This window comes from Mixophyes fleayi, chromosome 1 (assembly GCF_038048845.1).
Source record: "Mixophyes fleayi isolate aMixFle1 chromosome 1, aMixFle1.hap1, whole genome shotgun sequence".
Lineage (NCBI taxonomy): Eukaryota > Metazoa > Chordata > Amphibia > Anura > Limnodynastidae > Mixophyes > Mixophyes fleayi.
In genome coordinates this window covers 215,975,426-215,993,440 of record NC_134402.1, presented here as the reverse complement: position 1 = coordinate 215,993,440, position 18,015 = coordinate 215,975,426, and the positions used below count along the sequence as shown (strand labels likewise).

Here is an 18,015-nt window from a genome sequence, read left to right as displayed (position 1 = left end):
GTCTGTAGGGGAAAGAGGAAAGGAGAGGATGTTCTTCCTGCACAATTTGTCTGGATTTCCTTCTCAACGTTAGTAACCGACTGTTACTGACCACTCCTACTGGTGTCACCTTGAGACCAGATACTCGGTAAATGCTTGAATTCTAACTTTTGCAATAGTTGTAGGAGAATTTGGATGCCACCACTGGGATCCTTTGTGGCACCAGAACCGCTTACTTCTGGGGTAGCTTGTAGAGCTGATGCAATGCTTATTTGCTGTGAGCTGGTTGGTACCTTCTGACTGCTTACTATGGATCAGGACTACTTGGTAGCGGGCAAAGCGTTGACACAGAGATGCTGGTTTCAACACAGGGCAGCTGGGGAATGGATTACAGTGTAAGCTCTTATCTGTTGGTCACAGGATACAGCAGGTAATAGTCGCAGGCAGAATCTTCAAGCATTGATGGTTTATTGCACAAGAGTCCTCACAATGACTTGTACACACCAGTTTGAGCTACTGGTGATCATTCAGAAGTTACAGATGGAATGATACATTACAGGGAAAAACAGTGCTCTTTTTATACAGATTCTGACACATGTTGTCCTGTTGTATTACACAGAAATACAAGACTAAAAAAATGGGTACATCTGCAATGATATAGACTGGTACACTGCACCCCTAATTAAAATAAATATCTACAATAAGTTATTTCAGTATCTAAATCGGTGCATTGAAGCTTGGTTTGCTTATGCCCTTATTGGCACCCTATCACTCCCTGCTCATATATGTTACGTTGACAGTCAGCACACAAACTCACAGAACTAGTAGGCGGAGGTCTTCACCTTTATCAGCCACCTTTCCCATAGAGCTTTATAAGCTCACCGGTACTCAGATGCCCCCAGGACTTATCTCCAGGTTCAGGCAGGGGTCATACACGGCAAAGACAATCCAAACAGGTATACACCAACAGTACAGAGCAGGTAGCAGGCAGAAAACTGGAAGCTATAACCGGCAGGGAGGCTAAGCCTTATATACTGAGACTCTCCAATCAGGGATTAGCCCTGTAATCACTATCAGGCCCCAGCTAATTAATTAATGAGGGATTTAATCAGCCCACAGGCTGTGCAGCACTAGCGCACGTGCCCAGCTGTTTAGTGTTGCTGGGGCGTGCTAACGGAGCGCTCAGCGTCCGACTGTTGCCCTGGCAATGGCCGGGCCGAGTACAGGAAGTGACGTCCCGGTCGTCATAGCGACGGCCGGGACGCAGGTGAGAGAGTCGCGGCGGTGCTCGTAACAATATATAGACATTTTACTCCACATAACCTAGAGTTACATGTGACATATTCACTCCAAACAGAAAAGTCAGAAAACCTCAACACATAAACTACAGAGCTGCCTGTAAGCATCATAGGAGACAAACTAGGACTATGCTTTGTGGTCCAAAACAAACCGGAGAAATGAGACATCACAGCAGAACATTGCCATATCTGTGGCTTTCAGGTCGTACTCTACTGTGCACTGACCACGAGAAAATGTCTGTCACAATTGACTAGGAATCACGGACCTCGATCCTGCCAAATAACTGTTGCTCACCAGAGGCGCGAAGTCTAACGTAGCATCTGGTCTTCTCCAGGGACCCCCGCAAGAGGGTATGGTTTTGGTGGCTTCCGCTATGCAGGTCGCGGCCCTCAGGAGAGTATAGCGGGATCAGCGGATTTCAGCAACAAAAGAAAGGTAGAGAGGTGATCTGCGATGAGCAGGATAGAGCACTAGGATGAAGTGATGGTCTGCAGACTGCAGGCTATTACCACTGGAATGGTGGAGGTTGATATGCAGACAGCAGGACAGCTCGCTAGGAGAAAAAGTGAACCACAGCTTGATCTCAGGTAAATGAGGACCAAGAACAGGCACAGAGTGTAGGAGGAAGGTGCCTTAAACAGGGTGAGGCAGTCTGAGGACAAATGAGGGCAGGAAGAAGAAGACGGATCTGCACACCCGAACCTAAGATGGCGGTCTCCCGCGGGGAAGGACGCCGGCGGAGAGATAAGTGCGTCAGGTCTCAGTTTAGACGAACCAAACACCTGGCGTGTGACAATGTCACAAGCCTACTGTCTGCATATTTGAAGCTGTACTATACTCTGTGGATTTGGGTGGTGATGAGGAGCTGCCAGAGCAGCTTGGACTCGAGGGGCTTCCCAGTGAACTTAATACTTGAGCCAGCCGAGTGTGCTCTCATCACACTCGGTGTAGGCAGAGGCAAGGACCCTGAGAGCAGTGCACCAATAGTGACCTATTAACGGTAAGCAATTATATATGAATATAAGAATATACACCAGAGACACCACCACTAGGCCTTACCAAACATTAAGTTACAGTAGAGCCTTTTAGGGCGCAGCATCCCAGTAGAAGTCCTTTGAGATACCCTGCAACCAGACAAGTAATAAGACAAACAAAGGCAGGTAAAAAATTTACTAGCCAGAAACACTCTATACTACACAGCGGGTAACCACAAACACTAATTATCCGACTGCAGTAACCCACAACCACAGTTAACCTGTTGTGTAAAAGAGAGCTGAAACCTCTAATAATTTAACATTTATTACCATTGAACGGCTGAAATGTAGAGCAGTGGACACACAGAAAGGATAATGTCAATCTTTGGGACAACTGAGTGCTCTTCTGAGAAGCGTGGAAGGTGGTTATGAGGGCCACATAATTATGTATCACAGAAAAAGACAGGCAAACTTACACTATCAATCCTTACAAGACTCTATGGCCAGGGCATGTTCATTTTACTTTAACTTGTTGAGTGTAATTCGCTCCAAGTTCGATAACTACTAGAATGCTTCCTTCTACAACAAGCACAATGAAGTTCATATTATATTAAATATAAATATAGCAGCTAGTGAAAGAAAACTGGGAGATATTTGGCTACAATGTGAAGACCCTGGAAAAAGAAAACTACATAGTGGCAATTAATGGCCCAGTAACTGTCACGAGCCGCGGTGGTACTCACAGCCGCCGCGGCTCGCTTCTGGCCCCCTCTGGCGTCCCGGCCTTCACCTTGACGACCGTTGCCAAAGCTCTGTGCCCTGCGCTGCGTCCCGGCAACGGAGGAAGCCGGGCGCGCATGCGCAGAAGGTAAAACTTCCTGTGGCTTGATTTAACAAGCCTGTGGGCTGATAAATGCCTGATACATTAATCAGGCAGGGGGCTGTGTGTGATTCAGAGCTAGGCTCTGATTGGTGGCCACTAGTATTTAAGGCAGTGAGGTCTGCAGCCTCACTGCCGGTTATAGCTTCTGTGCTCCAGTCTGCTGACCTGCTAGTTCCTGTTCCTGTATTCTGATACCACTACTGACTCCCCGTGTATGACCCTTGGCTTTGAATTGGACTTCGCTCGTGTTTCCTGTGACCCTGATCTCTGGCCTGCTTACCGGTTCTGCTATTTGCCTTTGACCCCTGACCTCAGCTTGTTTACCGATACTGTTGTCTGTTGCCGGCCCTTGACCTCTGCGTGGACCTGACTCTTCTTGCCTGGGTTCTCCCCAGCCGGTACACACTTCACGACCCTCTGTCAGTCTGCGGCCCAGTCTGTCCCCACCATCAGGGGCTCCAGTGAACACCTGATTGGCAGAGTAGATTCCGGGTTGTGTTGTGCCGGCTGGAGGGGTTCCTAACAGTAACAAGATAAACACATACCAATGCGGCAGAGATCCAGGCACAATTCCATTCATATTACTCCAACCTTTACCAGGTGAACTCTCTAGATTTCAATTACAAGAGTAGATGTTGAAGGGCATCCAAAATTCAGAGATATTCTTAACGAGGACATCACTATAAAATAAATGAACTCTACAATCTCAGGCCTGCATGCCTATAATAATATAAACTACTACAGTACAACCTATTCCCTAGAATTGTATCAGGAAATACACAGAACCAGACCTCAAAATTCCTCTATTAACGAAGCCCATACTAGATTGCTCCCTAAGCTAAACAAGGACACAAAGCTAATTGATTCATATCATCCTATAACTTAACACTTGCTTTAAAATATTAGATAAGATTACGGCTATGAGTGTTCAAATGATCCTCCAGAATCTTCATCAACTGAGAAGTGTGGGTTGTCACTCGGTGAAGGGAATTCACACAACCAACGCCGCAGTAACTGTCTCCTCTCAGCAGTCTTGCTTGCAAAATATGTTATTAGGCCTCAATGCACATAAACCGTTCAATATAGTTTCATGGTCTCACTTGTTCGCTGTATTGGAACATAGAAATTTTAATTCCATGCTCATTCAATTCAATATTTCTATAATAACCCAGCCACATTATAACTACTGAATGGTAATAGAGGAGATAGGGTTGAGATGGGCAGGGGCCAGGGGCGGATGTAGGAAATTACTATACCCGGGGCGATGTAGGGGGGGTGATTTAGGCCTCGCCCCCTTTCCGACTTCTAAGGCTGCCGGTGGCTGCACAGTATGTGCAGGTCCGTTCAGCAGTGACAGTGTGCTGTCCCGCTGCTCTGATTGTGTTTAAAACACAATCAGAGCAGCCAGGCAGCACACTGTCACTGCTGAACGGACCTGCACAGTGTGTAGCTGTCGGCAGCAAGCCCCTGCTAGGGGGGGCGATCGCCCCGATCGCCCCCCCCCCTGGATCTGCCACTGGCAGGGGCACAAGACAGGACTGCCCTTCTACTCATTTCTGTTTGATCTCTTAACAGAAAGAATATGGTAAGGTTTTGGAATTCTCTGTAAACATTAATAAATCTACAGCCTTGCACCTGAACACAAAACTCAAAAGTCCTACATGGGGCAGAGACATCCCTTTGCAATAGACCAAGCACATATAACATACTTAGGTTCACAATCTGCCTTCAGCCTCTCCTGTTGATGCTGCTGTGTCTATACCAGATCCTGCCTGCAAGGGGTTAACTTTTCCTCATTGGACTTGGATCTTGATCACCTGTATCTGGTCTTTATAAGACTGCCTATTAACGCAAACTGGGCCAGTTCATCATTTGTCTCTGTTGCTGATCTCTCTGAGAAACTCCTGTGATCTGGTCCTGTTTGTCCCTGGTATCTGACTTCTGCTTGGTCCATCATCCTGCACCATTTCTTGTGACCCAGACCCCTGCTTCGTTTAACTTGTACCCCTCTACTCCATAGCATTGTTGTGGATCCTCCGGTTTCTGACCCTGGCTTGCCTGACCGTCCTTCTGTTTGAGTTTATAGTGAATCATCCTGTTGTGCCTGGTCTCCAGTTCCTCTGCTAAACCTGGTAATCCTGGTATCCTGAGCCTGCTGTCATCTTATTGTACTTGGTATCCAGCGTCCAGCTTCCTCTCTAAACCTGGTTATATTGCTGTCCTGTGTCTTCACTTCACTCATTGTACCTGCGAAAATACATCTCCAGCTTCTGAGCTAAGCCTGGTCCTGATATCCTGATATCAGTATCTGCAGTTTATTCGTAGTATCCAGTATCCCGAGTCTCCAGCTTCCAAGCTAAAATTCGGTAATACTGCTGTCCTGTGCCTGCACTCCACCCATTGTATCTGCTTCTGTGATCTGTGTTTAAAGACTCTGTTTCATTTCACAACTACTCTCTGTGATATTCATACTGGGAATTCTGACAGATTTTTATACACATTTACACGTTTTTTCAAACACTCCACAAATATTTATCTCTTAAATATAACTAGGGCAATGAAAGATTATCACTCCAGAAGGCTGGAGTTATCTCTTTTCCTACCTAGGCAGGGCAAACTTTAGGAAAAAATAGGATTTATTTTCCTGGATTCAATACTACTGCTAGAATCCAAATCACTTCTAAAAACACGTAAAGCTATTTAATTTATTAATTCTATTTTCCATCATTTCATATGGAATAGGAAAATGACAAAGAATCTACTAAAATTACAGCAACCCATATCTAACGGGGTCATCAAGTTTCCTAATATTCTGTATTACAACCATGCTGCTATGCTCAGGTAGCTAAGAGACTGGTTGCATGATATATACACTAATATCCACATTGGAAAACCTGTCCTCACAAATCTTAGATAAGCCTAAGATATGTCTTACACCAACATGATCAATATATCTCACAAGAGTTACGAGATAACCCCCTGCTTTGGAATACTCGTAAACTGTGGTACATCCTAAGACATAGGCAAGGCTTCAACACACACAAACTCATACACTTGCCATGATTTCAAAACCTAGAATTCCAGGATGACATGAAAACTTACCCCTTCTCTTTATGGAAACAATAGAGTGTTCAATCAATCATACTTGCCAACTTTTCCTCATTGGTTTCAGGGAGATCCTGGGGGAGGTGGGCGTGCGGGGGCGGGGCTTGACCAATCACATCATTTTGGCACCACCCACTAAATAACTGTCACAATTTTGGCCAATTACAGCAGGGGGTGGGGCTAAGATGACACAATATTTGTGTCATTAAGCCCCACCCCCGCCACTTATCTGTTGCGGGGGTGAGAACCGGGAGGTTGTCCTTCTCTCCCGGGAGGTCTCCCAGAAATGCGTGAGTCTCCCGAACATTCTGGGAGAGTAGTATGCGTTAAAGAAAAGCAGCTAATGAATCTCTAGAGATTGAAGTGTCTTTTACATTTCTGTCTCCATTACTGAAGTCATGTTGTCTTACCTGTCAGTCTTTGATTAAATCTTGGGCTCCATGAAAATGGCCACCTCCATAGGTATCAATACAATTTCTGAACTGTGTCATCACGCCACAGATGGTGAAGCCAACCACGTCTTCTACTGGCTCAGTATCAGGGAGAATGCCAGACTATTCAGTGAGTGAGGGAGATCACCCCTATTTCAGGGAGTCTCCCTGACATTCAGGGAGAGTTGGCAAGTATGAAATCAATTGATTGCCTCGTTGATAAAATGTCTAGAAGATCTTAAATCTTTGCGCAGGCTATTGAAAAATTTGAGATTCTATAAGGTACATGATCATGTTATGATTTCTGGAACTTACTTGTTCTGGCTCTTCACTGAGCTGAAATCCCCAGCAATTATTCTCCATGTATGGTTTATTGTTCAGAATTGTTTACGTCTATAACAAAAATACCAATAGTTTACAATTACAATGGATAAAATGTGAGTATTAAAAGCTTCCTTTCTAGATGTTTATCTAAATATAGTAATTTCACAATGCCCACTAAATCTCAAGTGAAAGATAAAATCAGTCAACACAAGGCAACACAGAAATGAGAACAATAGATTTATGGATAGTGGGCCCCATTTATGCACACACTAGATACGGTTCCCAAAATGCCTTGGTTTTGTACCAATGTGCCTAGTCCAACCTGTGCATATCAATGTACATACCTATTCTCCACTCAGGAGAAGGCTTCAGAACTAGAATGTGTGCAGAGAAGTGTAAAAATCTGAGGGGTAAACTATGAAAATGTCTAAATGTCACATGATCCTCCTAACACTTTAGAACCTTGTCCTATACCTTCAATAAGGCAAAACACTTTCCATGTACAAAACACTACATTATAAAAATAAATTTGAATACGGGTCAACGTGCACCCTCCCATAAAAATAAGTCTCAATCACACTAGTGTTAGACATGCTAGGCTTGTCCATTATAGCAGGGAGACCATGACGGTGAAGTTCCCCTGCTTTAGGGAATATAGGTCCCAGGCTGAGCAGCATACCTCCCCTCCACCCACAGGATACCAGCTATGGACTCAAAAGCGCTGCGGATCTTCCCAATACCACTGGGCTATACGCCCTGGGTAATTAATAAGATTGGGATCCCTGGGGTAGCAAATTAGTTTATTTGATAGGAGTTGCTAATATTCCTAGCTATTATACCAAGAGTAACATATAATTTAATTCAATAAAATACTCCACAAAACTCTTGTTCACCAGTTATTAAATATTAAATAAAATGCAATTTTCTACTTTCTTGATTGGTTCAAATGTGAAAAAACAGAAAAAGCCCCATAAAAATGACCCACTCGTGTATTACAAACAACCAATGAGAACTGACTAGAGATGAGGAACGACGGAGGGAGGGGCAGACTAATGTAACCCATATACAGTAAGGGCATTTAGATGTAGATGTGGCCGACTCAAGTCCTGCGTGTGTCATAGGTACGCTTGTTTTCACCGTATCTTTTGCACTAACACTACAAGGGAGGTGTAATGTCAATTGACAGAGCATGGTCTTTAATTTAAAAATTACACGTATATTTGCCAGTAGCTATCACAGAACAACTGTATGCAACTAAGAAATATTAGTAAAAAGCATTGTATATACAGTACATATTGAAATAATCTTTGTTCATGTAATTAAAAAAAAAAAATTGCAGATAAATATTTATACAAATTACTATACAGTTAGGAGATGTTATTTTATTTTGTGATGAAATGAAAGTTTTATGCATTCTGATGTGACCTTTTATTGTACTTATGCATGTGTTTATACTGCAGTCTATCTGTATCTAGGTACACTATAAAATCAAGCACCTAGCCATGCAGTCTTCATTTACAAACATTTGTGATACAAAATGGGTCGTTCTGAAGAGCTCAGTGACTTCAAGCATGGTACTGTGATAGGATGCCACATTTGTAATAAGACGGTTCGTGAAATTTCATCCCTGCTGGATATTCCACGGTCAAATGTAAGTGATATTATTAGAAAGTGAAAGTGTTTAAGAACAACAGCAACTTATTTACGAAGCGGAAGACCACATAAAATACCAGAGCGGGGTCAACGACTATTAAGGCACATGGTGCGTAGAAGTCGCCAACGCTCTGTAATTCCATAGCTGAAGAGCTCCGAACTTGCACTGGCATTAATGTAAGCACAAAAACTGTGCAGCGGGAACCTAATGGAATGGGTCTCCACGGCCGAGCAGCTGCATGCAAGCCTCACATCACCAAGACCAATGCTAAGCGTCAGATGGAATGGTTTAAAGAACATCGACACTGGACTGTGGAGCAGTGGAAACGTGTTCTGTAGAGTGATGAATCACACTTCTCTGTTTGACAGTCAGATGGGCAAGTCTGGGTTTGGTGGATTCCGGGAGAATGTTACCTGCCTGACTGCATTATGCCATTATGGTGGAGGAGGGATAATGGTACAGGACTGTTTTTCAGTGTTTGGGCTAGGCCCCTTATCTCCAGTGAAGGGCAATCTTAATGCTTCAGAATACTAAGTCATTTTGGACAATGCTATGCTTCCAGCTTTCTGGCAACAGTTTGGGGAAGGTCATTTTCTATTCCAACATTCAACGTGCCCCAGTGCACAAAGCAAGGACTAAAAATGACAAAGATTGATGAGTTTGCTGTGGAAGAACTTGAGTGGCCCACACAGAGCCCTGACTTCAACCCCATCGAACACCTTTAGGATGAACTGGAACGGAGATTGCCAGCCAGGCCTTCTCGTCAAACATCAGTGCCTGACCTCATAAATGCTCTACAGAATGAATAGGCAAAGAATTCACACAGAAACACTCCAACATCTTGTGGATAACCTTCCAAGAAGAGTGGAAGCTGTTATCGCTGCAAAAAAGGACCAACTCCATTTTATATTATATGTATTTGAATACAATGTCATTACAGCTCTGCGGAATTAGTGGCACTATATAAATAAATAAATGATGATGATGATGATGATTACAGTCGCTGTTGGTATAATGGTCAAGCATCAGAATATTTTTGTCCATATAGTGTAGATCTCCAAAGTAGCTGCATCCTGGGGGCATGGTCACCCGAATAGCCTCATCCTGGCCCCGCCCCTCTGTTAAACTATACCAATTTCGGCCTATTACAATAGGGTGCAAGGTCAGGATGACACGATTAGCCAGGCCCCATCCACTTCACTAACGAAGTGGGCAGGATGTGGGAGGTTGCCCTGCTCTCTCAAAAATTCGGGAGCCTCCCGGACATTCCAAGAGAGTATGCAACTATATTATACAATGTAGCTCACAAATCTCTGGTGGCGGTTAAAATTTCTTTTGGCTACGTACGGCAGCATCCAATCTCCACTGGCTGTACAGACTACCAATAACTGGGAGCTCCCAGCACTCTGATTTGTGATCAGCCAGTGCTATTTGCCAATAAGAGTGCATAAGCTATCAGTCTATTGGTTATGCAGGGAAGTTAGTAGAGGGGAGGTACACAGCATTCTCTGCTGAGCCTCTTTGTACTTCCTGTGTACCAGCTATCAAAGCAGGCTGCACAGTCTGACACTTGCGGTCTACACTGTTCAGTGCAACAGTGCGAAGAGACTTATAGCAGAAAGAATTGTACATGGTGGGAATGGGTAAATCTTGGGGGAATGGGTTGATACAAGTCAGTATTAAACTGGATAGGGACATCAATCCATCAATCAATGTAAATTGGTGGACAACAAATTGTTACCCTGCCAGTATACACCAATGGCATGAGGAGAGGTGGGCCCCAAAGGTTCAATTCATGGAACACCTCTGACATTGGGAATACATTTTTTTTAGAATGGTGGTAATTCGTCTTAACGGTGACGAGAACCCAGACACGCTTGACACCTACACCAAAATTCTGATTTGAACAGAAAACAAATGCAATATAAACACACTTACCTGAAAACCAAGGATCCAGCTTTCCAACGGCAGCGTATGCAGACAGGCAGTCATAAAGGGCTCACTGTGTATGTTCCCACAAACTTCACATCAACCTTAAACTTTAAACATTGCATGCAAATAAAGACGCGTAGACCTGGATAAGTTATTAAAAAATGGCAGGAATTTTATTGTAAGGATTTTATACATATTAACTAAACCTATGGTGGCGGAGAAAGAGCACTGCGTAACAGCTCACGAGCTGATAACACAAGATCACTTAGTGGACTGGCACAAACCGCCGTGAGTCCGCAAATCACGGGGAACAAATCCCTACATACTTAGCGCTGAGTTGGCGTCAGAGTGACTGCCCCTTACAACTCACACTGCCCTCCCTCACCGAGCCGAACAGGGACCCTCCTCACCGAAGGACCAAAAGGAGTTACTGATGCTTCAAAGGGGGCAGTGACCTACGACCAACTACCTGTGCGCCCATTAATCAGCCGCTGAACGCAGTGCCTTCCTACCCCACTTTAAAAAACCCTACTAAATTGAGGGATGGGAGGGTGGGATCTCGTGCTGCAAGTGAAGCCAAGCAGGAAGTGCAGCCTGCTATATTCTATCAAGGTCCCTCCCACGTGAGCCACCATTGGCTGGTACCCACCCCATGATAAACTACACCAGGTAATTATTCAGCTTGTTACAAACCCTGTCGCCCTTTAAGTGCGTTTGTCCTAAAAGCCTCACTTGTCATTCCGAATTGCCAGCTGTCTGGCACATCAGTTTCACGTCAGTGCGCCCTACATTAATGTTAATTCAAAGCGGCAATGTCTGGACCCCGCAGGCTAACTGTTTAAACACTATATATATATATATATATATATATATATATATATATATATATCTAAACTTGTAAGAAGGTCATATGTTAATCTACCATTTATTTTTTTAAATGTGCAGAACATAGAGCAGCCTCAGCAGTTATATTTGACAATCTTACAAATCCTGTTATTTGTGGCCACTTATTCACAGGTCACTCTGGGCCACATCTGCACTTGGCCTTTGGAAGTGCATCCGCACAAAATTTTAGGGCTTGCGGTGTAATTGCTGTACTGCGGGATTGGTGTAGTGGTAGCATTGCTGCAGTGTGCAATTGGTGGTGACAGTGCAATTGCTGTAGTGTAGGGTTGGTGGTGCTATTGCTGTAATTTGGAGGGGCTGTATGTTATTGCTCCAAAGTGTGGGATGGTACTGCTGTACTGTGAGATTGGTATAACAGATTGCATTAATGTGGAGAGCTGGGAAGTATTGCTGTAATGCGTGTGAGGTGTAGCCAATTGTTGTAATATGGAGAGTTTGGGATATTGCTGTAATGTGGATGGTATTGATGTAATGTGGAGGGGATTGCTTTTGCGTCATTTTGTTATGGGAACGGGGCCAAAATGATGCGATTTGACGTGCCCCATCCCCTTTCACCTACCCACTTCACTTCCCGGCTCCGGGATGTCCTGGAGGGCAAGACTACAAGGTTGGTAATTGTTGGTAATTGTGTCCTTAATAAACCAGACATTTCAAAGATTCCTGTCTGGTGTCTGTCTTTTGCAACTCCCATTGTACTCCTAGAAAGATTGTGTTATCAGACAGACTGTAATCAATTGTTTTCTAGCTATTTTATAGTACTGTGACCCAATGATAATTACTGTGACAACACAGCATGCTTAATCATTTGAGTGCACAGCAGTGTCTGCATGTCATGAGGCAAGTAAATGTGTCATTATATCTGTGGTGGTTTAATTACTATTTGAACGAGACATGGCACAATTCTTCTGGAGCAGAGTGCAGCTTTTGATTGTCCTCCTCACGCATCACATGAAGTATGACAAGAGTCTACTGTGCACCCCAATCTTTCAATATTGATAGATTTATGTGAAAGATGTGTAGGAAGGAAGGTGTAATGGGCCTGTTAGTTTTGGAATTTGATTATGAGATACTTTCCAATAGGCAACTTGGTATGACTGTCCCAATTCTGACACCACAAAATTGATTTGGCCTATTGAAAATTGTGCGTAGCTTTGGTGGGCATGGTTTGTCACACCTGGATAGAGCTTGGGTGAAGCAGAGGCATTGGTTGGACAGATTATGGTTGGGCTTAATTTGTACATTTGTTTTTGAAATTTTGTAAGTTACTTTATGAACTTGAAAACAATGAACTGGGACTAAAAATCACCCCTGGCATTTAAAGCACGCTGACCCACCTCTGTTCCAGATAATAATAATAGTAATAATGATAATAAGAATTACTATATTTTAATATAACATATTTTCACTAACCTACAAGGCCATCAACAAAGCTGCACCAACATACATCTGCTCTCTTGTCTCAAAATATCTCCCAACTCGCCAACTCCGTTCTGCACTAGATCTGCGTCTCTCATCCACACTCATTACATCCTCCCATTCCCAGTTACAGGACTTTTTTCGGGCGGCACCCACTCTATGGAATTCTCTCCCTCGCATAATAAGACTCTCCTCTGGTCTACAAACTTTCAAGCGTTCTCTGAAAACCCACTTCTTCAGACAAGCTTATAATATTCCTTAACCACCCTCTTAACCTCACTACATTACCCTATTACCACCCGTTGCACAATTTCGCACAAGTCAACTACCCCTTGACCAACATTGTTGTGTGACAGGATTATTCAGCTTATGAGCCACTTTTACCTTTGCAGTCTGGCTGGGCCGAAATGCAAAATGTAGACTTTACCTCATGTGTCAAACTCCAATTGTTCCATAGATTGCAAGCTTGCGGGCAGGGCCTTCTCACCTCTTTGTCTGTTTTACCCAGTCTGTTTATTAGTTTACTATCCACCTCCGTGTCTCCGTCATCTACCGGCCCCCTGGCCCCACCTCCCTTTTCCTTGACAACTTCGCTGCATGGCTCCCCCACTACCTTTCCTCCGACCTTCCCTCCATCATACTTGGTGACTTTAATATTCCTATTGACAACTGTTCTGACCCCGCCACCATCAAATTTCTCGCCCTCTCCTCCTCCCTAGGCCTCACTCAGTGGACCTCTTCCCCCACCCACTGTCTCAGTCACTCCCTCGACCTTGTCTTCTCTCATCTCTGTGATCTCTCTGACTTCTCCAACACTCCCTTCCCACTCTCTGACCACCATCTCCTCTCCTTCACTCTGTCCTCCTCACCTGCTCCTGCCTCGCCCAAGGAGAACCCTCACCAGGCGCAACCTTGACGCTATTGACCCTACCTCTTTCTCCTCCTCTCTTGAAACTCTCCTATCACCCCTTACCTCCCTGGTCTGTCCTGACCAGGCGTCCTCTCTCTACAATCTCTCCCTCACTACTGCCCTGGACGCTGTCGCCCAGGCCTCTATCGTCAGCAGACGCCGCATCATTCCCCAGCCCTGGCATTTAAAACTCACCCGCTTCCTTCAAAAGTGCTCTCGCACTGCTGAACGCCTCTGGAGGAAATCTCGTTCCCTGGCTGACTTCCTTCACTTTAAATTCATCCTCTCTTCTTTCTGCTCCGCCCTTTCCCTTGCCAAACAATCCTTCTTTAAGTTCCTCATTTCTTCTCAGTCCTCCAATCCCCGCCGCCTCTTTGCCACCTTCAGCTCCCTACTCTCCCCCCACCCCCTTCTGTCCCGTCTTCCCTCTCCGCTTCTGACTTTGCCACCTTTTTCTCTTCCAAAATTGAGGCCATCAGACTGAACATCTCCTCCTCCCCTTCTCCTGCCTCCCTCTTTGCTTCACCTCCCATTAACACCCAACTCTGGTGCTCATTCTGCCCTACAACAGGTGAAGAAGTTCACTCTCACATTCAGTCCTCTCCACCCTCTAGCTGCCCTCTCGATACCATCCCCTCTCACCTCCTTCGCTCTCTTTCTCCCACTGCCTGCTCCTACCTCGCACACCTTTTCAACCTATCACTCTCCTCTGGGGTAGTACCCTTCTCATTTAAACACGCTCTCATCTCTCCTATCCTCAAGAAACCCAATCTCGACCCCACATCTCTTGCCAATTATCGCCCTATCTCTCTTCTCCACTATTTGATGAGCGCCCAGCATTATAAAATTTTGGATCTCTTCTCCACTATGCCTCTAAATTACTTGAGCGGATTGTCTGTAGCCGCCTAACCAGGCACCTCTCGGACAATTCCCTCCTTGACCCTCTCCAATCCGGCTACCGCCCCCTCCACTCTACCGAAACAGCCCTGGCCAAGGTTACTAATGATCTCCTATCGGCTAAATCCAAGGGTCACTTTTCCCTACTCATCCTCCTTGACCTCTCCGCAGCCTTCGACACCTTGGACCACCCCCTCCTGCTGCAAACTCCTCTCTCTCGGCCTCTCTGGTTCTGTCCATGCCTGGTTCACCTCTTACCTCACTAACCGCTCCTTCTCTGTATCCACGTCTGCTTCTTCCTCCTCCCCCTACCCTCTCGCAGTAGGAGTCCCGCAGGGCTCCGTTCTTGGCCCTCTACTCTTTTCCCTCTATACTTCCTCTCTTGGTGCTCTCATCTCCTCCTTTGGCCTTCAGTATCACCTTTATGCTGATGACATTCAACTCTACATCTCTTCACCTGATCTTTCCCCCACCCTCCTCGCTCAGGTATCTGACTGCCTCTCCGCCATCTCCTCCTGGATGTCGGAGCGCTTTCTCAAAATCAACATTTCCAAAACTGAACTCATTGTCTTTCCTCCTCCCAACCACCCATCCCACCATGACCTCTCCATTGTCGTTAACAACACTACCATCTCCTCTGTCACCCAACTCCGCTGCTTGGGTGTCACCCTTGACTTCTCTCTCTCTTTTGCCCCCCACATTCATTCCCTTGCTCAAGCCTGTCGCTTCCAACTACGCAACATCGCCTGCATCCGTCCCTTTCTCTCTCAGGAGGCCACCAAAACCATCATACACGCACTCATCATCTCTCGCCTGGATTACTGCAACCTCCTCCTCACCGGCCTCCCCCACTCTCGTCTCTCCCCCCTCCGCTCTATACTCAACGCGGCCGCAAGACTCATCTACCTCTCACGCCGCTCCTCCTCTGCCTCCCCTCTCTGCCTTGCCCCTCACTGGCTCCCCTTCCCCTACAGAATTTTTTTCAAACTCCTCACCACCACTTACAAGGCTCTCCCCCACTCTACTGCCCCTTATATCTCCAAACTTCTCTCCATTCACACTCCTGCCCGCTCCCTGCGCTCGGCCAATTACCGTCGCCTCTCCTCCACTCTGATCACCTCTTCCCATTCCAGAATCCAGGACTTTTCCCGTGCAGCCCTCCTTCACTGGATTGACCTCCCTCGCTCCATCCGCCTCTCTCCCACTCTGTGCTCCTTCAAACGTGCACTCAAAACTCACCTCTTTCTCAAAGCCTACCACCCATCCACTTAACCCCTATCTCCTCCGCTCATTCTCCCCTCTCTCCCATTGCCTCAACCGGCTCCTCTTGTGCCTGGTCTGTCAACACTCCCTAAGGATGTAAGCTCGAATGAGCATGGCCCTCTTCCCTCCTGTCTCCTTACCCGTTCTTCTGCTCTGTGTCTATTGCATCTGCCTGCCTGGAGTTTTTGAAGTATTGGTACTTTTTGTTTATTTTTCTGTACTGTTATACCCTGTATAGTCTACTGTATGTACTATGTGCGGCGCTGCGGAAACCTTGTGGCCCCCAACAAATCAATGATAATAATAATAATAATAATAATACTATGTTTGTCCCCAATTGTAAAGCACTACAGAATATGTTGGCGCTATATAAATAAATAATGATGATACTTTTTGCAAAGCTCATTGTTATATGGTGTCCCGTGAGATACAAATCTATTATGCGTAGCTTGACTCTCTATCTGCAGTATAGGGCGCACCAGTATCAGACAATGGACAGGACCGCCAAGAGAAATTTGGGTCCCGGGTACAGTGAACTTTTGGGACCCCCCTCCAAAGATGAGTAGAAAATAAAATGTGTGTCGCTGTGCAGCGCCGCAATAGTGACCCCCAAATAATATTATGCCACACAGTAGTAACCCAAATATTACTATACCATACAGTAGTGCCTATATCATCATCATCATTTATTTATATAGCGCCACTAATTTCACAGCACTGTACAGAGAACTCATTCACATCGGTCCCTGCCCTATTGGAGCTCACGGTCTAAATTCCCTAACATACTGTCACTCACCAGACTGTGAGTGCTTCTTCCCGTATGTTTAGGAACCGTGGCCGTCCACCATCCTGAGGGTCTGCGCATGCGCAGCCCTTTCAAAACCTTCAGTACCTGTTCCTTTAACTTAATTGGCTGATCAGGCAACACTCCCTATTTAAAGCACCTGCTGTCCATACCTCGTTGCCTGATCTTGGAGTCTCATTCCCCATGAGCCTCTGAAGGTGTTCCTGTGTTTCCTCGTGTATTCAGCGCTGCTGATTCCTGTGGTTTCCAGACCACGTCTACTCCTGTGGTTTCCAGACCACTTCAACTCTCCTGTGTTTCATCGTGACTGTTAGCTGATTCCTATCCGCTGCCTCCGTGCACTACAGTCTTCAGACCACTTCAACTCTGCTGTGTTTCATCGTGACTGTTAGCTGATTCCTATCCGCTGCCTCCGTGCACTACAGTCCTCTGACCACTTCAACCCTCCTGTGTTTCATCGTGACTGTTTGGCTGATTCCTATCTGCTGCCTCCGTGCGCTTCAGTCTTCAGCTCATCTCAACTCTCCCGTGTTTCATCGAGACTGCTACAACTGATTCCTATCCGCTGCTCTCCGTGCTCAACAGTTCCAGCTCAGCTCTGCTCTCCCGTGTTTCATCGTGGCTGCACCTGCTGGTTGCTATGCGCTACCTCCGTGTACCTGCAGAGTCCTGCTGGCTGCTACTCCTCAGTTCTACTCGTGTCTTCAGCAGCTGATCCGCTCTCCGTGCTTCTCAGTGTTCCTGCTGGTCTCTACTCGCCAGTCTGCATCGGATCTGCGCCTCACTGCTTTCATCTCGTCTAGACCATCGCTACTCTTCAGGGTCCTCCAGGAGTCCAGTTCTACATACTACTGCTTCCTGAGTATTTGTTCCCCTGCTGGTCTACCTACCTGTGCGCTGCACCTACTTGATTACCGCTTCACCCTCCAGGGACTTCGCATCCTGCCGGCCTCCAGCCGTTCAGGTATCTCTGCACTCCTGTCTGACAGCCTGCTCCTGAACCACGGTATGCATACTTCTCATTGACTGTGCTGGTGTATTGCATATCTTGCTGGACTGAGTTGTTCTCCTCTGGAGCTTACTATCCGCTGAGACTTTTGCCATCATTGACTGTGTTATCTTTTGCCCGGATAGTTTCTGTGACTTTATATTATTGCAGTGCTGTTCGTCATTACTATATTGTGCATGTCATTGTGGATCAAGTTCAAGGTGCCCGTGTATCCTCTGTATTGCAGTC

At 45.7% G+C, this 18,015-nt stretch overlaps 1 protein-coding gene across 1 annotated transcript in view; it reads right to left on the bottom strand.

The window, feature by feature from the left end:
* Positions 1 to 18,015, bottom strand: part of LOC142149845 (protein mono-ADP-ribosyltransferase PARP14-like) — a 133,438-nt gene that overhangs the window by 103,069 nt on the left and 12,354 nt on the right. Inside the window, exon 2 of the mRNA XM_075205150.1 lies at positions 6,987 to 7,064. Coding sequence (XP_075061251.1) covers positions 6,987 to 7,034 — 48 coding nt within the window. The 5' untranslated portion in view covers positions 7,035 to 7,064. The remainder of the gene's footprint in view (positions 1 to 6,986; positions 7,065 to 18,015) is intronic.